The 23,949-nt window shown below is 40.7% G+C and overlaps 1 protein-coding gene across 12 annotated transcripts in view; it reads right to left on the reverse strand.

Annotated features, from left to right (window-relative positions):
* EHBP1 (EH domain binding protein 1) overlaps positions 1–23,949 on the reverse strand; it is a 402,075-nt gene that overhangs the window by 74,006 nt on the left and 304,120 nt on the right. For all 12 annotated transcript variants that reach the window (XM_078852347.1, XM_078852346.1, XM_073339539.2 and 9 more), the window contains 2 exons: positions 17,348–18,262; positions 14,719–14,862 (listed from right to left, as the gene is read on the reverse strand). In XM_078852347.1, the coding sequence (XP_078708473.1) occupies positions 14,719–14,862; positions 17,348–18,262 (1,059 nt within the window). The remainder of the gene's footprint in view (positions 1–14,718; positions 14,863–17,347; positions 18,263–23,949) is intronic.

A 23,949-nucleotide genomic window follows, 5' to 3' on the forward strand; every position in this document is an offset into this window, starting at 1 on the left:
TGAAATTACAGCTCTGATCTACTAATGGCTGCAAAAATCAAGCCGTTGTGGTTTCATGCCAAGGGGCCGTAGCAAGGTGGCGCAATGCTTTCTGACAGACACGACAACTTCTAAAAACTCAAAAGAGAAAATTAACGGGATGTGGTTTACGTTGCCAAAGACTGTTCATTAATTACCAATTTAATCACTGCTGGAGGCATGACATTACAAAAATCTGGCTGAAAGTTCTAATAGATTATGAAGACCACCTAAGAAGAGTGACCAAGAAATGTACAAAACAATTAATACTGTTTCACTGCTATCAAAGACACTCAGATTATTTTACATCAAGTGAAGCAAAAGAATTAGTAGCTTCACAGTGCCACCACTAGGAACTGTAAATACAATGGCACACAATTAGTAATGCACATGTGACTTTTTGTTCAAGGCATATATCCTTGGGAAAGCCAGAACATGATAAGGAGAACAAAAGAAACATTTTAAAATGAAATGAATAAAGATTTTAACTTTACCCTTGTGCATGCTGAGCAATAACAGAATACGCAATGCAAAATACAGCTCTTAGTAATGGTGATATCATCCTGGGATTCACAACAGCATGCACTGAACATCCATATAGAAAACATCCACAGTCATTAACAGCAGTATAAAAAGTGAATTCCAGAAGCTAAGAAATCTAGGCCTAGCTTATTTCACAAAAGTATCTCTCTGAAATAGAGATATATTTTTATTGCTAATATTTATGGCCAGGCAATCAGAAAGCATTTAGGTTGTTTAACTAACCCAATGTTTTTCATGTGACCTAAGGACAGGCTGATTGTTGATAATGTATTTTTTGTGCAGTTTGGTGGTCGATGCAACTTATATTTAGTCACAATCAATAAACTGTATACGTAACAGTTGACAAAAATAAACAATTGCATACAGGCATTTGGGCCAGATTCTCAACTGGTGTAAATCAGCATCGCTCCACTGAAATTAATAGAGATATGCTGATTTACACCAGCTGAGAATCTGGTCCATTGGTATCTAAAACTGGAACCATATAAACATTTGTCTTGCATGATCAAGAGATACATTATACAGATCAAATGTCTTGCTGATGTGAAACTGACAGTACATATTAATTCTACCTGTGAATGAGACTAAATTACACAGCAAGGGGAACAGTTTGCTTTCCGCTCCCTTCTATAATCATATATGGGAGTCATATGTGGTCAGCCCTTGTATAGTGAAATACTATAACTTCACAATAAGAAAAATAGCTAAATGATCAAATATATTGTCAAAAGATTTAGAACCTTCTTCAGGATAGTCACTGACCATTTTTATCTTTAATGTATTTAGGAACGTGAAATAAAACAATTTGTTTGTTTTCGCCATCAATGAAACTGGATGGGACTATACAGAACTTAGTGTTTCATTACGAAGAAGTAAATATCAGGTTGGTTGTTTATTGACGTGTTCAGTCAGTTGGTCTATTCTTCATTTAAGGAAGAGTGTATGGTTAAAATAGCTATGAAACTTGCCATACTCATGACATTTAACTATCATACGGCATAGTCTTATCAGCTTAAACCATATTCAGCAGTTTTATAGTGGCATACATAAAAGACATATAAATGAATAACAGGGAATAAGTTACCAACACTCAGGGATTACCAAAATAATGTTCAATCTTTTTACCAATTAGATAGTAACTGCTTCTTTTGTAATCTCAAGAAGATCTAGTGATCATATCTAAGTCTGGTCACAATTATCAGCATGACAGGCTAGTCTTTTTTTCAATCAATATTTTCCAATTAACATTAAAAGACCAAGGTTGCTTTCTGTAAAGTTCCACCCTTCAATAAAAAAGTATCTGTCATAGGTTTAATTGGCAAAACAATAGCTTTCCTACCTTGGTTTTCTCATAAAGAAATCATAGGAATGACTTGGTAGCATTTCTTTGGATCTTAATCACAGGCATTTAATAGCTATCTAGGAAGGCCACAGAAAATTCCATTGATGACCTAAATGCCTTTCTTAATGTTGTATAACTAGGGATTTTAGTTTTTAGTTTACATCAAAAACATCAATGGAAGTAATTTTCAATAATTTGTTAAAAATAATGTTTTGAGGAAAGAACACTTATAATGGCAAGTTCTATTTAAAGAGGCTTTCAGTGAAATGAATGTATTATTTTGCACTGTCTACTGTAAATTTCATCCTGTATCAAGCCTTGTCCATGCTGTCTGTGGTGTACTTTTGGTCATCTATTGCAGCAGCATGGAAAGTGGCTTATTTGGGAGGGGAGATTATTGTAGGATTCAAACAATAAATGAAACTGTTTAAAAGAAGGCTTTGAATATTTAAAAAAACCTTATGTTTATTTAATTGCTGATGGAATATCCAGTATCTGTGCAAATGTATGCTGTCAAAATTTAAATAAACTTATACAAATTGATTTCCCTATGAAGTTACAAATACCTAACCAGATTTTGTTAGTTTATGATGTTTTTCTGAAATGATTTTCATTTTCACTGTGTATGCTAAAAAAAAGTTATCATGTTGGCACTGAAAAATATTTATGAAAATGAAAAGTAATGGGAAAAACAGACTGATACCTAAAGTAGAAAGAGCTTATTAAATGGCAATTAGATACAGCTGCAACAAGTTCTCTGAGCAACAGAGTAATAAAAAGAAGTATTCTGAGCAGAAAGAATTGATCTCTTAGCATCTCTCTCCTCCTACCTCCAAACATGCAAATATTGTATTTAGTGAGTAACAGCTATTTTGTGAGCCACGTTATTTATGTATGTTCCGGTAAAGAAAAATCTGAATATTCTTCCCCAAATCTCTGTCTTTAAAAATATATAATTAACATCTTATATTTCTCACTCAGCTTGGGTAAATAACAAATGGTAATATTAACAACTAAAATATTAAGTATCTCTTTAGATAGTATATAGTAATTATGCTTTCAACAACTGTTTAAACGTCAGTACTACAGGGATCCATCTCTGAAACCAATCCTTTAGAGTCTATTTATCTGTCTTTCTATCTTAGGTGTTTATATACGACATCCCTTGCCTCCGGGCACCGCCCCCCGCAGCTCCCATTGGCCGGGAATGGGTAACCGCGGCCAATGGGAGCTTCGGGGGAGGTACCTGGAGGTGTAGCAAGGGCAGCACAGAGAGACTAATTGAATTACCAATGTCACACAGGAAGTCTGTGGTGAAGCAGAACCTAGGTCTCCTAAGTCTTAAGCTAGACCCTAGCCCAGGGGTGAGCAAACTACTGCCCGTGGGCCGGATCCAGCCAGCTGCGGGATTGCCCCTGTGGTGCCGCAGACCCCGCATCGCTCTCAGAAGCGGCCGGCACCACGTCCCTGCGGCCCGGAAAGGTGTGCGGGGGGGAGGGCGCTGTGCGTTGCCCTTGCCTCCAGGAACCACCCCCCGCAGCTCCCATTGGCCAGGAATGGGGAACCGCGGCCAATGGGAGCTTTGGGGGAGGTACCTGGAGGTGTGGCAAGGGCAGCACACGGAGCCCTATGCCCCCGCCCTCCCACAGGGGCGGCGCAGGAACGTGGTTCTGGCTGCTTCCTGGAGCAGCGTGGTGTGGGGCCAGGGCAGGCATGCAGGCTCAGGGCGCACTGCTGCCACCCGAGTCACTTTAGGTAAGCGGCATCGGGCCGGAGCCCGAACCCTTCCTGCACCCCACCCCCCAACTCCCTGCCCTAAGCCCCCTGCCTGCACCTTGCACCCCAACTCCCTGCCCTGAGCCCTCGCTGCACCCTGCACCCCTGTGCACCCCAACCGCCTTCCCTGAGCCCCCTGCGGCACCCTGCACCCAACCCCCCTGCCCTGACCCCCTGTTGCACCCCACACCCCTCCTGCTCCCCAACCCCCTTCCCTGAGCCCCCTCATTCACCCCGCACCCCTCCTCTGCCCCAATCCCTTGCCCTAAGCCTGTTCCTGCACACCGCAGCCCCTCCCACATCCTGCACTCCCTCCTGCACCCCAACCCCCTGCTCTGGCCCTGCATACAATTTCCCCACCCAGATGTGGCCCTCGGCCCAAAAAGTTTGCCCACCTCTGCCCTAGCCACTGGACCACCCTTGGCCAAATCTACACTAAGGGTGCAATCCTGCAACTGGATCTGCATTTAATTCCACAGCACAAAACTTTGCCACTTGAGCTAACAGAGTAACTGAAACCAGTAATAGGTTGCCATCCTTTATGGGGAGCACTTCCCCAGATCAATGCAGACAAGCATAATTTTTTCCTGAAATCCATGATACTGACTACATTCCACTAGGTAGTCTATATAACTAACACACATATACACAAAACGAATGTTAAGGCTGCAAAGCCAGAAGTTGGAAATGTCAGAACTGAGGTTGATCTTAACCTTAATTCAGCCCTTTGTGTATACGCATGATGATATAGTCTTTAATTGCATGATCACACACTATGTTTTCCAAAGGACCCCTGCCTCATTCAGTGTACAAGATGGACAGTGCTCACTGAATGAGAAGCTATTCAACATTTCATTTGACCCTCATTGTTTAATGTATGGCCCCGGGCCTTATTTACTACATACTACATATAAACTGTGCTCTGACTACAGAATTATTCATTTCCTCATGGGCTTTTCTATAGCACTATAGTATGTGAGTGTTTCACAAACATTAATGAATTTATTTTCACAACATACTTCTGAGGCGAGGTGATATTCTTCCCATTTTACAGACAGGAAGTTGAGGCACAGAGCAAGTCAAGTCAAAAGTGTACACTAATTTTGGGTGCCCAGGTTGATATGCCTACTGCCTGACGTTTTAGAGCACTTAGCATTATCTAGTACTTTATATACTCAAAGCATGGCTCAATGGTACCTGTGAGTGCTCAGCAATTCTGCAAATCAGGCTCCAGTCTCAAATTGGGTCCCCAGAAAATGAAGAACACAGAATTAGTGACCACCTGCGGAAAGTTTTATTTAAGTGACTTGCCCAGCATCATGCAAGAACTCTATGGCAAAGGCAGGGATAGAATTCACTTCTCCTGGTGGTATTCCACGGCCTTGACCATGACACTTGCAATCTCCCACCTCATTCACTACACACCACCTGACTTCTATCACAAATGAGGTAGGGTCCTTCAGGCAAGAGCATCCTGTACTACACAACCTGGATTCATACCCAGAGCAGGTCCATCTTGGGCACTGAATGAAGCATGGGTCCTGAGGGAAAAACAGTATGTAATCATGTAATTAAAGATTGTATGATAATGCATATGCACAAAGGGATTAAAAATTAAGGCTTCACAGGAAATCTTAATTCTGGCATTTCCTATCTTTTGAGTACTTGACTTTGCAACCTTAAGGTTCTTTTAATGTATTTTTGTGACTGTCTTTTTTAAATTAGACTTCCTTTTTTTTTTAAATTCCATCTGGTGTAATCATACTGTTACCCAGGTGCATCATTAGCTGGGCTGTAACAGTTAGTTCCACAGCACAGACCTTTGCACTTGAGCTAACAGAATAACCGATAGCAGTAGTAGGTTGCCATCTGGTATGTGAACCAGCAATAGAGAGGGATGTGTCATACTTTGCCAGTAGGTTTCAAAGATATTTGCTGATACTAGAGAAATATTGACTTAAGAATCGTGAGTTCTATTCCAGGTTCTGTAGGGGACTCTTCTCCACTGGGTACAGACTTTCTGCTCCTCTTCCTCTCAAGACTGTCCTCTCTTGCCTGCGTCCCCTCCAGTTTGTCCCTGTGCCAGTTTTGTCTCTTCCCACCAGTTCATCATCCCAGTCTCCCCACCTACCTACTTCAAGTCTCCCTTTCAAGACAGGTTTCAGAGTAGCAGCCGTGTTAGTCTGTATCCGCAAAAAGAAAAGGAGGACTTGTGGCACCTTAGAGACTAACAAATTACTAAAGACATTTCACCCAAGTACCAGCTGCTAACGATAACTACAACATAACTAAATTCAGTAATCTCTGGGTGGAGGAGTTATGCCAAAACCTAGCACTATTACATTAAACTTGAGAAAAGAAGAGTTAAATTAAAATGTGTAAGCCAGTCAAAAAGGTTAAAATGAGGAAATTAAAATCCTTAGACTCAGCATGGAAGCAATGCAAGTATCCTATAACAGAGTCACAGAATGAATGCATATTCCTAAAAAAGAAACAAGAGGCAAAAACATAGCTAAATAGCAAGGCCAAAGATGTCACTAAAACCAAACAGGTACCCTTTAGAAAAAGGAAATTCAGATCAGTAAAGCTAATAGAAAAGAATATAAACTACAGCAGGTCATCTTTATAACGGAAATTGAGGAAGAATTTGAAGAGCAAATAGCCAGGCAGAAAAATAAACAACAAGAAATTGTGTAAGTCCATCAATAATAAGACTCCTGTGAGAGAACTGGTGAGTCTGTTGGACTGCCAGAGAGCGAAGGACAATGTGGAGAATCTAAATGATATCTCTGATTCAGTGTTCACCACAGAGAATTTGGGGGAGATATGTACACTGGATCAACTCTTTGCAGATATTAAACATGAGGTACCTACACAGACTGCAGAGTCGAGAGATGGACCTAGAACAAATTGACAAATTGAAGCACAGCAAGTGACTGGGCCCAGATGAAACATATTCAAGACTTCTGAAGGAGTTTAAGAATGAAGGGTGGGATTTTTAAAGGAGCCTGAAGAGGTCATGCACCTAACTCCCTTATACTCCTTTGAACAAAGTGGCGGAGTTGCTAACAAAATAGTGCAATCTCTCACTCAAATCCACCACTATGCCAGAAGACTGGGAAGAAGCAAATATTGTCCCTATCTTTGAAAAGGCATTGGGTTGGTCCTGGGAATTACAGACCAGTGAGCCTGATATCAGTATTAGGTAAGCTGGTTGAAATGATAATTAAAACCAGAATTATAAAACCCTTAGATGAATGTGATATGATAGGGACTATCCAGTCAACTTCTGTGCTTCTTTCAATAAAATTAGCACCTGTGATCACATGGCTCTGAAATCCACCCCACTGGTCTCCGAAATGCTGCACCAGTTTTGAGGAGCATAATATTGCTGTCAATCCCCAACATTCACCTATGGCACATGCTCTTCTTGTCCCTTGCTCCCACACTGTGAGTCCACTTTCTCAGTCCCTCTGATTGATGCGGTCACTTCTTCCTCTGACTGGCTCCTAGGCAGAATGGAGAAAGGATTCCAAACACAGGAATACTCCTTGTTTTGCCTGATGCATGACTATTAGAGGCACTGAATGGACAGGCCCAGCAGTGAAAGCAGTGCTCCCACACTGCTAGCGGATGGAGATAGGGGAATGAGCGGGTGAAAATGAGATGGAGTGATAGAATAAGAGTAGGGAAAACAGGCAGAAAATGATAGAACCTGGACAGGTAGGAAAAACAATGGGAAAAGAAGGGGCAGAGCAGACAAGGGGAAAGGAAAGGGAATCAAGGCACGAAACAATAAAGAAAGGAGGCACTGGACAGAAGGAGTCATGGAGAAGAGGTAGGGGAGTTGAGAGGGACAGGACAGGTAGGAGTAGAAGATAAAGAAAAAAGAGGGGAAAGGAGCAAGAAGACACATAGTAAAGGAAGGTGAAGAGGACTGAATGTCAAACACGAGTAGTAAGAAATTGGGAGAAAGGGGAGGAGCTAAAAGATAGATAAGCAAATTCAGTCACAACTTTTCTCTCTTGGTGTCTCCAAGTCCGCCAGCAAAACAAGTTTTGAATAAAGCAAGGAAGAACAGTGACGTGAGCGTAATGCTAATCTATAAGGATGGACAGATATTAAAGAGGGGAGAGATCCAGGGAAGAGAGGAGAAAAGCCAAGAGAGTTCAGAAAGTTAAGGGAAAACAGCCAGTGCTTCAGGAGAGGTCAGTTAGCAGCCAGTAAAAAGTGACAATGGAGTCCACAAAACAAGGAATGGTCAGCCAGGACAACAACATGGCTACTGAAGTAAATAGCACAATTCTGGCTCCACCTTGGGAAGGGAAAGGTTTGGTGAGTGAAAAGGGTCTGATGTATTTACTTCATGCATAATGGAGAACTAGGAGGAGGGATAGCTCAGTTGTTTGAGCATTGGCCTGCTAAACCCAGGATTGTGAGTTCAATCCTTAAGGGGGCCATTTATGGATCTGGGGATTGGTCCTGCTTTGAGCAGGGGGTAGGACTAGATGATCTCTTGAGGTCCCTTCCAACTCTGATATTCTATGATCCTTTTCTTTAAAAAGGACTTCAATCAAACCAAATCAGAACAGCAAATACTTAACAGGAGTAATGCAAATGATATTAGTTTATGACCACTGAATGGACTTGGCAATTCTCCCTTTTTTGTTAAGATCAAGTGTGCCATAGGTACACACATAGTACTCATTTGTTTACTTTTAAAAATGCCACTTATAGTGCTGAGATGGAAACTACAAATATTAAAATAAAGTACGTGGACCAAGATTTTCCAAAAGTGACTAAAGATTGTGGGTGCCCAACTTGCAGCACCTTCAAGGAGACTGATTTTCAGAAAAAAACGAGCACCAGCCATATGAAAAATCAGGTCCCTTTTATCTGTCTCAGTTTGGGCTCCCAAAAATTGTGGTCCCTCAAATCACTAGCCAGTTCTGAAAACTAGCCATGAAGTATTTTGTAACCACATTTTTTCCTCTTCTTTTCCTGAAAATCAGCAATAAAGGGCCCAATCCAACTCCAAAGCACGAACTGAGTAGGAGTTTGATTAGAAACTGGATTTTACTCCATGCAATTAGAATTTGGACACCTAACATTCCAGTCAATATAAAACCGAAGATGCCTGGCTGAAAATTCTTCCTTACCGCTAGTATTAATGAACTGCAAAAAACTGCAGCTATCAGAGAAAAAATAATCTGTGCTATCCAAAGCATTTTTTCAGGAAGCTAATGAAGTAATGGTGTATGGCCCAGTGTAAATCAGTGTACCACCACTAAAATAGAACTGGATGCCTGGCTATTGGCACGCAACAAATGGGTTAGAGAAAGAGAGAAACTCTGCCCTTCCAGAAGTCACCTGCTGATCTTGCAAATACATGAATATACTTTACCTTATAGAATCACAGAATCATAGAATATCAAGGTTGGAAGGGACCTCAGGAGGCCATCTAGTCCAACCCCCTGCTCAAAGCAGGACCAATCCCCAATTTTTGCCCCAGATCCCTAAATGGCCCCCTCAAGGATTGAACTCACAACCCTGGGTTTAGCAGGCCAGTGCTCAAACCCTTGAGCTATCCCTCCCCCCCCAAAAAGTCTCTCCCACTCTTGCCAGGCAGCCACAGGCCCACCCTGCCCTGTACCTGTGGAAATCAGTGGCACTATTGCAGAATAATTCACGCACTATTGCAGAATAATTCAATTTATGTATATGGGGGTGCGTGCGCACACACACACAATGTACAAACACCACATTAAAAGCATGTTAAGATTACAAAGCCAAGCACTCAAAGGCTAGAAAATCCCATAACAAAGTTTTCTTATGCAACCTTAATTCAGCCTCTTTAGTATGTATTATGATACTGTCTTTAATTACATGATCACACACTATTATTTTCCACAGGTCCCGTCTCATTCAGTAAGCAGGATGGACAGTGCTCACTGAATAAGCAGCTATTTAATATTCATTTTATCATCATTGTTCTATGTGTGGCCCTAGGCCTTATTTTACTGCACTATAATACACTGCTCTGAATGCAGAATTACACATTTCCTCATAGCCTTTTCTATGATGCTCATCAGTATAGCCTTTGAGTGCTTCACAAACTTTAATTATCTTCAGAACACCACTGTGAGATAAGGGGGTGCTATTATCCCCATTTTACAGATGAGGAACTGAGGCAGCAAGAAAGTAAAGTTAAAAGTGTGCCTTAGATATGGGTGACCAGTTTGAAGTGCCTTTCACCTGATCTTTCTGAGCACACAGCATGATCTAGCACTTTGTATGTTTTCAGCACATCTCCCATTGACTTCAGCTGCAATAGTGAGTGCTCAGAACTTCTGGAAATCAGACCCCAGGCGTTTAAAGTCAGGCACCCAGAAAATGAGAAAAACACAACTAGTGACCACCTATGAAAAGTTTGCTTTAAGTGATTGCCCAGAGTTCTACAGGAACTCTGTGACAGAAGCAGGGACAGAAACCAATTTGCAAGGGCAGCATTCATCTGCCTTAATCATGAGATCATCCTTTTTCTTTCAGCAGTCCGTCCCTTACTTCATTCAGTACACACCTTCCAGACGCTCTTAGAGCTCCAATATGACCATCAGATAGCTCTTTTACCTCCATCCAAGAGGACTCCCCTGAGACTTCTCTGAGCTGATGGTCTTTTACCAAGATCTCCTCAAGGATCTGGAAGCTAGTTTCAGTGACCAGGTCCATAGTGGCCGCTGAGGGGAAGGACCTCCTAGCAGAACACGTGCTAGACAATTCACACCTTAGGGTGCAGGTGGTGGAGTCCCCCTGCATGTGCTGGAAGTTGGCTCTGGCTGTACCACCACACTCAGAGACCTCCTGGACCGTGATCAGATGGACCCATGGCACTGAACCAGCAGATGGGGCTGCCCACCCTGCATGTCCCCCTGCCATGTGCGCTAGGAGGTAAGGGCAGCCTTTCTTCTTGCTTCTCTTGCTTTCTTCGAGCGGGTCCTGTGGGAGAGTGCTCCCTACCCATCCCTCACCCCGCCCTCTGGAATTTGTCATCAGGCTCCTGCCCCTCAAGCCTCCCCGACATGCTACTTCAGCCGGCTGAATGCCATCCAGCCGGCCTACCTCCAAACCGTACCCAGAGAACATCTGTACGTGCTCGGGCTTCGTACCATCCACTTCCTTGCCCCTGTGTCATGCCCTGACACCAACTGGCGGGACCAGCTGCCACCTGGTGGCCCAGTCAGTACTCCACTCTGGTTCCACAGCCTGCCAGGGATATCAGCTGGTAGCATCTCCATGAAGCTCTAAGCACAGTTGTGTTTCTAGTACAGCACACAAACTCCCCTGACTCCTGTCCTTTCTGTGGTGAGAGTGAGACCCTGGCACACATCTATGTGGAGTGCGTCAGGCTGCAGCCCCTCTGCCAACTCCTCTAGAACCTCTTGCTGTGGTTCTGGATGCACTTTTCCCCCATACCTCTTGATCTATGCACAGCCCATCTGTGGCCCCACAAAGTTACAGGACCTCCTTGTCAACCTTTTCCTGGTGCTGGCCAAAATGGTCATCCACTATACCAGGAGGAGGAAGTTGGATGGTGGTGGGGGTTGGAGGTGGGACGCTCCGTGACTGTAGGGCCTACTTCTGGGGTCCCTCACATGGTCACACCTCCAGGAAGAGTTCCTCTGGGCGATGTTCACTGACTCCTAAGACACCTTTGAAGAGCAGTAGGTCCTGTCCGGGGTTCTCTGTTAAGTGTCACCCTCTGGAACCCTGATCTTTAACTTTTAACATTCACTCCCATCCGTTTTTTTCATTTGTTGTCCTCAATATTCTCTTATGGCCTGGGTTTAATGGCTCCTCCCTCCTTGGTTGAGGGGGTGGCCTTTAGTACCATCCCCCAGTAATCACAAGTACACACCTTCCAGAGCTGCCCAGGATTCCGTTATGAATAGAAGATAGCTTTTATCTCCATCCAAGAAGTCTTCCCCGAAAGTATCCCGAGCTACCAGTCTTTTACCAGGACCTCCTCAGGAACTGGAAGCGAGTTTCAGTGACCAGGTCCATAGCAGCCACTGAGGGGAAATATTTCCTCACTGTAGCCCTGCTACACAACCCACACCTTCATGTGCATGTGGTGGAGTTCCCCTTTGTATGCTCGAGAATGGTGTCACCAGAGTCTGAGACCTCCTGGACTATGGTCAGAAGAACTGGGTGGACCCTGTGGTAACTGGCCAGATCAAGTATTGCTCACGCTATACATCCCCCATCATATGCTCTAGGAAGTGAGAGCAGCCTTGCCCCCTGCTTCTCTCACTTTTATTGAGCTTGTCCCACCTCTGGCCCTCTGGATCATCGGGCCTCTGCCCCATGAGCCTCCCCAGCTGCCCCCTACGTATCACCTGAGTGGGATGGATGCCTTCTAGCCAGTCCATCTCCAAATTGCACACTGTGAACATCTCTACATGCTTGTGCTCCATACCACCCACTTTCTCACCCTTGTGGGACAGCCTATTTTCCATCATAGTCCCACAGCCTGCCAGGGATATCAGTTGGCAGTTCCTCCTTGGAGCTGTGTGCATGGGAGCGTGGTGGATGTGGTGCATGGACTCTCCTAACACTTGCTTCTTTTGCAGTCAGAGGGAAACCTGCTGCACATCTGCATAGTGTGTGTCAGGCTGCAGCCCGTCTTCTGACTCCTCCATAACCTCCTGCTGAGGTTCTGGCTGCACTTTTCCCTACCCCTGCTTGTTTTCGCATACCCCATCTGTAGCTCCATCGCAAGACCACCTCATCAATTTCCTCCTGGCACTGACCAAGAAGGCCATCCACCAGATGATGAAGAGGAAGCTCAACAGAGGGGTGGCTCTTTGGCTGTGGGTCCTGTTTCCAATCCCTCTTTGCTTTATGTCTCCAGGCAGAGTTCCCCACTTTCCCCTTGCTCCATATCCCAGTCTTGCCGCTCGTCACTCACCCAGCCCTGACTCCTGTCCTCTCTGAAATCAAGTGGGGTGGCTTCCTCCTTTTCCTCCTCCTTGCTACCTACTAGAAGGAGCACTGAGAGCACAGGTGAGACAATATTCCAGCTTTCAGTTCCTGTGACATGTGCACAGTGGCCCCTGATTAGCAGGAGGTGCAATTGCATAAAGGATATGCCTACACTGCAAGTAAACACCTGCAGCTGTCCCCTGTCAGCTGACTTGGTCTTGTGGGGCTCAGGCTATGAGGCTGCTTAATTGTGGTGTAGATGTTGGGGCTCAGGCTGGAACCTGGGCTCTGCAACCCCGTGAGGTGGGGCAGAGTCCCTGAGCCTGGGCTCCAGCCCGAGCCTCAACATTTACACAATTTTTAGCCCCACAGCTTGAGCCCCGTGAACCCGAGTCAGCTGACCTGAGCCAGCTGTGGACATGCCGCGGGTCTTTTATTGCACAGTAGACATTCCCAGAAAGTTCTTCTAAGCCCCTGCAGTCCCAAGTTTAAGCATGCTCTGTACAGATGGAATCTTCACAGAATTTCGCTGCCAAACTCTAGCAAAGTCTCTCCTGAACATGTGTGAACTGATATTCTCAGAGTTTCATAACTTGTCCGTATTTGGGCAGATTTTTATGGGGATGGCCAAAAGCACCCCTGATACCAGTGTAACCTTCCTATGAAATTTCAAATTCCTCGTCCAGGGCTAGAACTTCTCAATGAAATGGTTGTAAGAATTTTTTAACATGGACAAAACAACATATTTTCCCTTCGCCTTGTTCTGAGAAACAGCTAAACTGTTTCCCCCCCAAAATTTATCAAAAAAAAAAAAATATATATATACGCACCTGTCATGGAAAATTTCAGCCCGAATGATTAAAGTTTGGAAACTTTATATGGAACTGAAAACATGGTCTTACAATAAAAAGCGTCAAGCAACCTTAACTAGGCATCACTACCTGAGCTGCCTTTTCTATAATGCAGTCTGATCTATTGAGAAAACTTATTTTTTTAAATGAAGGTGAAATTTCTGGTAACATTCAATACTTTAAACTCATTTGCAAAAAAAAAAAAAAAAAAAATCAGACACAAAACTCACACATCTTCTCACCGTGTAAATGGGGCTCAAGCTTTTTTTTCGCTTCAAAGAAAAATTAGTAAAAAAAAATAAAGTCTAGTTTTTTTGGGAAGAAATAAACATTTTCTAAGAAAAAATACTTATAACTGCAGAATCAGGACGGCTCAGAGAATAAAATTTGCCAAATTCTAAATTTACTTATGTCTGTGAAATCTCACTCAAATCAAAAGGCAGAATTTGACCCTAGAGGACCAGACTATTAATGATGTGAATCAGTGAATGATTCGAAATCTTTATCATAGTCATCAGAATTTAGTCAGAGTGAAGTTCTTAGTGAAACAAGTCCTGTGGTATCAGTTCAGTCTCTAATACACAATGGCTAGAATCACAAAATTACTGCACATAATCTGACACAACAGGCAATCTCTGCTTTGAAAAGATTTGCATAAAAATTAAGTTAGCTTTAATCTTCAGAGAGAATGGTCCCCTCCAGGTCACCACTGAGGTTACTGGTGGGGCAACGGATCCCTGCAGCTGCCTCCACACTGAACCTAGTTTGCAGAGCTACACTTTCCAATGTCACCAACATAATTCCTTCTTATGATAAAAGAACACCAGTAAAAACAGCGTAACACGCCATGCTATAATTTAACTGGTAGTTTTGCTTTTCATTCCACTAGTGACTTATTATTTAAAAACAATGGTGCCAATCCTATAAGATGCTCAGAGCACTTCCAATGAAGTCTATGGGCCTTTTCTATTGACTTCAGTAGAGGGAGAGTCAGGTGCTAGTAGGAGCTGATGGTACAAAGCACCTTGAAGGATTGGGACATTCACTGTGGAAAAAGTATTCTCTATGGGCACTTGCCCCCCCCCAGAAGTTACATTTTGACCAAACAAAAATTAATTAGCTTACTGAACCAATTAAAATATAAACGTGTAAGATGAATTAAAATATTTTCTTATGTTAACTGCCATGACGGCCAACACTGCTTACATCGCTCAGCTGCTTAGCATGGGCTGGGGTGATCATACTGGTTATCTGTTTATTCCCTGCTTTTAAAGCTGCATCTCTTCTTGCTTGCTCAAGAAGAACTCTTGCTCGTTCTTTAAGTTCTTCTTGTCTTGACAACATTCGTTGCTTAAAAATAAAGAAGTAGAATTAATGGCAAAGAAACCCCACCATATTCAACAGTGACAGAGTAGTTAGTAGCCAGGAGCCTGCCTAAATAGTAAACATCAGGATTCAGAGGATTACAGCTTCATGAGGTGACATAAAATTCTACAGCAATGGAAAATAAAGATGATAAAAATGTAAAATTAAAAAATAACCTCACAGGCCTTTATGAAATAAACAGAGTTTCACTGATTTTCTGTTAACATTTGACACCTTAAAACTAGAGCTGTCAGGAAAAAAAATGAACTGGCTAGATGGAAACTATTTTACATCTACTATGTATTTAACTATTTAAAATATGTATGTAAATGTAATTCTTCCTTGGCTACTGACAGCAGGTATAATTCCACTTCCGTCCCATAAAGGGACCCATACACAAGCTGCAAAACCAGCAAAAACATGTACCTGTATTTTAGCTACAGTCAGAAGAAAGGTTTCAGAGTAGCAGCCGTGTTAGTCTGTATCCACAAAAAGAAAAGGAGGACTTGTGGCACCTTAGAGACTAACCAATTTATTTGAGCATAAGCTTTCGTGAGCTACAGTTCACTTCATCAGATGCAGTCAGAAGAAAGTTTCTTATTTCCATTCGTACAACTGATTACCTCTCAGAGTAGAAATAACATTACGAGGAGCTCTGTATAGGCACAATGGATTGACTGGAACAGTTACAAGTGCCTATGTGCATAACCCTGACTCTGACTCTGTCCAGTTATGTAACTCCTGAAATGAAGACCCTGGGGACATGGCCCTTCATGTGTTTTTAGGCCCTGGAAGAAGGCCTATATATGAGCTAGAGCTGGGGCCATCATGCTTTGGAGGATGTGTTCCTGCAGCCAGGTTTATGTGCTGTTTTTCTGGCAAAGGCTGTGGCTGGTACAGCTGAGGTTTTAAGTTTGATTAACTAGTACAAATACTCAAAAGGATTAACTACCCTAGAAGGCCCCCTAAAGCCATCCATCCTTCTTAGCCTATTTTCCCCTTGCACTGAAAATGTCAGTACAGAAGACACACAGCCTTTACCTGTCATGCTATTTTCTGTGGGCCAGATCACTCCCTCCCGTTAAGAAACCAATTCACAGGGGAAGAGTTGCCAGAAAACCTCATGAGGTTCCACTGCTTTTGGGGAGGTGTTTGGGGCTCCTGCACAGTTTACAGTAGAATTGCAGCTGTGCCACTTCTCCCTTCTGCACAAGCAGGGAGAAGCTGCACCTGGGTCTCAGAAGATGATCCTAGTCTAAATCATCTCCTTTAAAGAAGAGCTATTCACCTAACTTCTAAAAGAGAGTGAGCATGTAAAAAACCCACAACGCAATATTCTGTGTAAACATAAGAAACATGCCTATCTGTCCATCTAGCCAGCTCTTTTATGTCCACATCACTGCAGTAGTGTTCAATATAAGTACTAAATTTCTTAAAAGAAAACGTATTCAGGTCACACTTGCTTGTGAAAGGAAAAAGGGGTCCTGAAAATGTAAAACACTGCTCCATCTGAACCAATGCACAATACTGCAGACTGGCCACACACATCTCTTTTCGCAGCTAATGGAAACTCATTGAAAGAAAGCTAAAAACAAAGGAAGTTGTCCCCAGGAAAAGAATTATGGGCCTGATTTGGCTCTCTTGAACATGAGGTTGAGAACATTTTAGAAATATTTGTGTGACTGATTTGATTTAGTAGGATACAGGGAGAGACATAAAAATAATGTTAGCATTCATGTAATGCTTTCTGTCTTCAAAATACTGTACAAATATCAGCCAATTAATCCTCACAATATCCCAGGGAGGTATGTATGTATTATCCCCATATTACAGATGTGAAAACAGACAGTGATTAAATGACTTGCTCAAGGCTGCACAGAGCATCAGCAGCAGAACCAGAGTTAGAACTCACAAGTTCCTTGCTAACAGTTGTGTGTTCAGTTCACTAGGCCATGCTACTTCTCAGATAAGATTTGAAATATTCCTGGTATATTTTGAAGCATTCAGAAGTTTTGAAACTGTACACTGTTGTATATGAATCAATGAATGAATAACTTTTTTCATTTAATGCTTCAGCATGAAATATTCACAAAAAAGCTTGGGGGTTCCACAATGAATAGCAAAACCCTTGAACCTAGACACCTTCAGCTGGCTGAGAATACAATTTTATTTACTTTAATTGGAAAGGGAGAAAAGATTAACAGTAAGATAATTCTGATAAAAAGAGTTGTTATGGATTTTTTTCATGTAATAGCTCTTTTCAACATCACATGCTCTTTCCAAGTATTCAGCTAGTGAAGAATATCTGGTTTGTCAGACAATAAAAAAAAAACAAAACAAAACTCAACCTAGCCCGTCAAAGATACAATGAATTATAAAGGTGATGCACAGAAATTAAATTGAACAGTAACCCCATTTTATTTCAACTACACATTGTTTGTTTATGTATACATAAATTCAAATTTCTTACCTGTGCAGTTTTTGCAGTTTGATCTGCGTGATTTATAATCGTTCTGGTATCAGTGTCAGAATCGGTCTCTATTTGCTTCAGAGAAGCATGTTTTTTCATTGTAAGATCTGCATCCTTGTTATAAGAGTATCCAACTTTAGAAGTGGGAGATAAACTTGTTTTTTTGACAGGTGAGCCAGTATCTGATCTCCTGCTCTCTGTGGATCCTGTATGTTGCAGCTTTTCTTGCTCTGTGAAACTAATGGTACTGTCTGAATTCTGGTGTCTTTTCTTGTCAGTGTCTTCACAAACAACGGCTGGAGATTCATCCTTTTTTTGCTCACTGACACGAGGCAAGTCACTCAAGTCCAAAGTGTCGACTTTCAGCAGTTTCTTCCTTCCCAGCAAAGGCTGTGCCTGTGCTGTATTTGCACTGCTGCATTTCCTGGCCTCTTCAGATCCAGAAGTCCCTCCAGAGCTCTGCTGGGGTTTTTGTGGATCAGTGTCACTTCTAGTCCTGCGAGAAGAAGGGGAAGCTGTGCATGGGCTTAAATGGTCATCAGGTGTCTGATGCTCACTTTCTGATTCTCCAACAGCACTGTCATTTACAAATACAGAGTCATCCTGCGAAACAAAGTCTGCCAAACCACTTTCAGGCTGGTGCAGTTCAGGCTCTCGGTTCAGATCATTAAGCTCTGCATAGAACTTTTCCTGATCAACAGAGCTGTTTGTGTCCGTTTCATAGTTACCTACTTTATACGTGCTTTTACTACTGTTCTCCTCTATCTGAACCACATTTAGTTCTAGGCCACTGAAATGTGCCCTTATTTGATAGAGATAAGTCATAACGGTCAGTTTGTCAGGAATTGCTAACAAAACCATGTCAGAAGGTTCCAGCAATCGGGATATTCCTATACTGGCAAACCCATCATATGCCTTAAAAATAAACAAAGCAAGGATTACAATGCAGTAATTTCATCACATAGCATAACAACTCAAAAACAGCAATTGAAAGTTTCATTTGAAAAAAACAAAACAGTTAAAAATATCAGATATTGCAGGAAAGTCTGTGGGCCTGATTCACCATTGTGATACTGTTGTTTTACTCTACGGGCTTCCACGGAGTAATATAGTTGTGAATTAGCCTTTTTGTATTTGCCACTGTACAAGCCAAGTTTTAATATATTGTCCATAAGTCCATTATTGCACAACCTGTCAATTTTCTTGACAGATTCTACACAGCAGAATCTCCACAGGAACCTAAAGCAAGAGAATAAAAACATGGCATTGCTTTTTAATATATAGTCATGCGACAGTAAAAACAACTGACATTACTCAGAATATAATAGACACATTCATGAACAAATGGATGTGTGTGAAAGTGGAACCTAAAAAAACCTCTTCAGTTTTCATTAACAAAATCTATTGGCATCTTAAATGGTTCTCACTCAAGAAGCAGGAAACAAGCAAATTAAAAAAAAGTGTAAGAGTTGGAACAAAAAAAGGTAAGGATGGGTTTTTAAGATAAGGAACAAAGATAAAAAGAAACACTACACTAATCCATCTTGGGCTTTATCATTGGTGATCAACCTTCTCCCTTCTACTGGCCATGTAATTGCAGTGATTTGTGTTGATGAAAAAGTACAGCCAGATAACCAAAAAGAACTACTCCCTAGATTACCTGATACAAGGTACAAGTCATATTGTTTAAGCACAGAAATGTATTTCTAAAACATCTACTTGACACTAAACTTATATAAAGAGAGTAGTGAATTCATTTCTCACTTCATTTCTGTTTGAAAGCACTACAGAGCTTGGATACGACAATGTATGTGAAACCACACTGTATTATTTCTGCTAGCCCTTTAAATGACTATGGTTGGTGCATCAGGTTTTTCTAGTTTTGAAGAATTAAAGCTGTTTCTCAATTTACAATTAATTATTACTCTCCTGGACTAACCCTGGAAGACAATATTGTGTTTCCAGAAAGCCTTTAAAAAGGCATCCTGTTGGTTATTTTAGATTCATTTGGGTTAAAGCATTAAAAATTCCCACTAGTTTTGCCTTTATTCCCCTCCCCATTTAAATAAAAAAGGATCATTTTTCCAGTGGGTTCTAAAGTTCTAAAAATCATAACTAAAATATTCTGAACAAAAGGAACATGTTAAAAACTGATTTAAAAAACAACAGCTTTTTAACATGATGGTATGTTGAAAATTTATCTGCAGTTCCTAATGCTTTTAAGCTTATTGTATCCCGGACAGTTTGAGCTAGGTCCTAGAAGTTCTAAATTTGATTTTGTTGTTCTTGCTGAGGAGAAGTGCCTTTTAGGAATGTTAGCTGTGGGGTGGAGGTTATTGGTGATTATAAAAAGAGAGCTGTGTTTAGATGCAGAAAGAGCAATGTTTAAAAATATAAACGAAATAGAAAACATGCCTTCTGACTCCAGGTTGATCCAAGAGCCCAGGAAAGGGTTTGGTAGGGACTGGAGGGAGATATTGGCGGGAGGATGGAGAGAGAAGAGGGCGGCTGGGAAGGAACATGGATTGGATGTAGGGGATAGGAGAGCACATGGAGGGTTGGCACAGAGCCATAGTACCTGGTCTTGGAATGCAGTCTGGAAGAGAAGGAGGAGAGAGAACACGGAAGGGGACAGGACACTGGTAGGGACAGGGAGGAAGGAAATGAAGAAGACCTCTGGAGTACAGAGAAGCAGGAATACAGAGGGAACATGGCATAGGAATTTGGGTGGGTGGTTTAAGTTGAGTAGGGTTCCAGAAAATGAAGAGTTTTATGGCATTGGGTGGCTAGCTGGCTACTGCAGTGGAACAAGCTGGCTCTGTGCTCCTGTGAACCAACCCTATTAACAAGGGTGGTTGTTCCTTTGACAGATGTTAAGTGAGTCATGCTGACGCACTGGGGTAAGTGACCTATTACCCCACCATTGTAGACAGTGGGAGTAGCTCGCTAGAGAGTAAGGGGACCTAAGGGGTGGACTGACAGAAGGTGGGCTGAGAAGTCCTGAGGTGGGAACCCAATTTGCAGCCAAGCTCAAGGAGTAGGCCTGAGCTGAACTGTTTATGTTCTAGTGTTAATTTCAAAGTTCACAAAACTAAACCTCAGGAAGTGGGTGAGTTTTGACTCTACAAAATGTATGTGTGGACTGTGTTTTAGAGCAGGTTGGGAAAGGTTCACACTTAATAATATTAAAGCAGAAAAATTTAACTTTGAACGGTGACTTTTAAAAAAAACATATTATTGACGTATCTAGGATTATTATTCAATGTCTGTTAAGTTTTGCTGTTTTTAGTGATGTTTCTGATTACTGTTTGCCAGTGGTTCACACTCCCCTTCTTTCTCATTCTGGACAAAATGTGTACTTTTGCTCATTTGTTTTTCCATAATTATTGACAATGCAGTCATGTCTCAATAATTAATTTCAAATCACACAATTTCCACAAGCAAACACATTCACAACAAAGAATTCTATTCTGTAAAGGCCAAAATGCAGCAACAGGATAGTATGTTGCATAATGTTGAAAACAATGAATGGATTATATAATACAACGCTACAATTTATACTAGAAAAGTTAGATTTCTAAGAGACCTGATGCCCAGTGGAGTGTAGTTACTAGAAGTAAACATAATGTTGCCTTTTAAAAATGGAAAAACATTAAGAGGGGAAAAATCAGAGATCAGAGGGGAAAAATCAGAGAGGAAAACCAGTTGAATATTAATATGTAGGATGGCATGTAGACTTTCGATTGCTGATAGTTCTATAAGTAACAATTGCATGTTGTGGATATATTCACATACCAGTGTATTAAAAAAATGGTTTTTCTTCTTTTTTAGAAAATTCAGTAAAGTCTTGATTTTCAAGCAGATACACTATCATTTTTGACTGTAATCTATTACATGCTATTCAAATTCTATAATGTTATTCTTCTGTTTAAGCAAATAGACATACATGCATTTTATTGAATATACACATAACTAAAGCCTGAATCCTGCGAACACTTATCTATGTGCTTTACTTCACATATGCAAGTAGTCCCATTGAAGTCAATCGGACATCTCATCTGTTTAAAATTAAAGCATATGCGTAAGTGTTTATAGGATCTTGTGCAACTATATGAATTTGGATTCCTGGCATAAAGATGTAGCTGTTATCATGAAGTCAGGAAGGAATTATCCATTTTTTAAAGTTTTTTTAGTTTGGGGGATTTTCTTTGATATTTTAAACTGTTGCCTTCCTTCAGAGGTCACTTATTTTGATAAGGCAGTAATAATTTGAGTACAAATTAACTTGAGAAATTTAATATTAGTTAATCAATATAATGTAATAAATATTGGTTTACTATTTTCAATCAAAATATAGTGTTTATGTATCTTTACATCGCATTTCTTTATTAATAACTGTCAATTATAAATGTTTATTACTTTCACTTATAATTATTTCTCTTTATCATATAACCTTTTCACATTAATTATACTTAAAGTAAGAGATACATTAATGCTCAAAAAAATTGGAAATTCGTACACAAAAATCTTTTTTAGGAAATAAAGTTAAAAGTGTGTCTCAATCTAACACGAAACAATACATTACAATTTCCACAACATAAATTCTTCAACCTAATAAAACCCTCTCAAAAATATAAAAATCTGGAAACTAACAGTTAAGGCTGCAACCACTTCACTCAAGCCATACATTCCTGCTTCACATACTCTCAGCCCCATGGAAGTTGCATCCAAGCCTAGTTTAGTTCCCTTATCATTTGTGAAGTGAAGAATATGTTACTAGGCACTTGTAAAACGCCATTTCCTTATAAAGGGCTATATTTCCAATATAGTGTAACTTTAACATATAGTTTGTGTTTCCTTATTAAAAAACAAAACAAGATAGTACACACATATTGGTTGGTCAACACTATAGGTAAAGGGCTACAAGTACTAAGGTAAATGTAAAACACCATGGGCTAGATGGAACTATACCTTTTTATGCTAGCTGACAAACTATTCTTATGTAGTTTACATATTTCATCATCCCAAAGAGAATCACATTTTCTCTTTTAGTAATAAAATCATCTTAATACTCAGTCAACATAGTGCATTAACAGAAATCTCATGGTGCTCTGAAAGATATTAATGCCCCCTGAACTAAAGAATTTATTTTTTGGAGATATATTTTAATTTCTGTAGAATAATTTGTCTATGTTCTGCACATTAGGCAACATTTGATACACTTGCAACCTTAACTATTTCTTAATTAAGTTTTTTTTTTATTTATTGATATAGCCTGACAAGTTGATTGATGGACATCAATTGCAATCCCTCAACACGAGCACCGTGGGCACTATTCTAAGCATTTCCCAATTATGTAACACACTGACATATTGGTCAAGATCAGATGTCACAGGTAAAATACCTTTTTACTCAGTGCTGCTTACTGATTAGGAAAATAATTAGCGTGGTTTATAAAGAAACTCTAATGTGTTTTTTTGTAACACTACATTTCAATACATAATTATACACTGCAATTACACTGAAATAGTTACTTCTTCAGGAAAAAAACCCCATAAACAAGGTCAAACACTTCTAAAAGGAATATTCCTATAGGTTAACCTTTACATTTGTGGTCAGTAACCTTTTACCTCTTTCCCCTGCCAATCTGCAGGATGGGAGAGGGAAAAAAGAGATGCTTCAGACAAGAATATTGTCTTATTAATTCATAGATGTTATTTTAATTGGTTAGGAGGAGTCATTGTCAAATGTGTTACAATATCTGCATGGAATTTATACACAGCCATTGTTCCCAGAGCTGCATTCACTCCAACGAAGGGCACACAGGGTTATCAGGCAGAACTGTGTGAGACCAGGAAATAAATCTGCAGGAAGCAACTGAGATACTCAATGTAGCTGTCAGGCAAAGGTTTGCAAAGTGATGAAAGAAAAAACTGCACAACAACAACAACAATTGTTTCTTTAGCAATGGGAATTATATACTGTTAGGGAAATTGGCTGAAAGGTTTTCATTATAGCTGATCATTTGCCATCACAGTTGTATAAATAAAATGCATATGATGATATAATTGATTTCACATTAACAGAGCATTTTTAAAATAGAACATCTATTCAATCTATGTTTTATAATATTACTTGATTAGCCCTTACAATCATGGGATCTTGACGTTTAAAATCACATGGTCATAGAAAGCTCTGTGATGTCACAGATAATCCTCTTAGGTCATCACAAGATCCCACATATTATTATGAAAAAGCATGCATTGTCCCTGTCCAAAATCACAAGGGTAGATGGCAACAGATCAGAAATTCCTCATAATTTATTACACTTTAGCATTATTTTAATGATTACCTGCTTTTTGGGCAACGCATTAGTGTTCAGAATGCATAAAAATACTACTGCCATTTGCAATTTTAACCAAGCACTTCTACAGAATGCACATGTATATGCAGTCCAATATTCTTCAGAGGTATTTCCAGTGCAAAAAAGTCATACACTATAGTTTAGTAAAAAGATATTTTATTTTGCTATACATTTGATTTTTTCAAATTTCTTAAAAGTGAATATTTTTTAAAGAAGAGTTTAAAAATATAAAATCATA

Source organism: Lepidochelys kempii, chromosome 3 (assembly GCF_965140285.1).
Source record: "Lepidochelys kempii isolate rLepKem1 chromosome 3, rLepKem1.hap1, whole genome shotgun sequence".
In the NCBI taxonomy this organism is placed as follows: Eukaryota; Metazoa; Chordata; order Testudines; family Cheloniidae; genus Lepidochelys; species Lepidochelys kempii.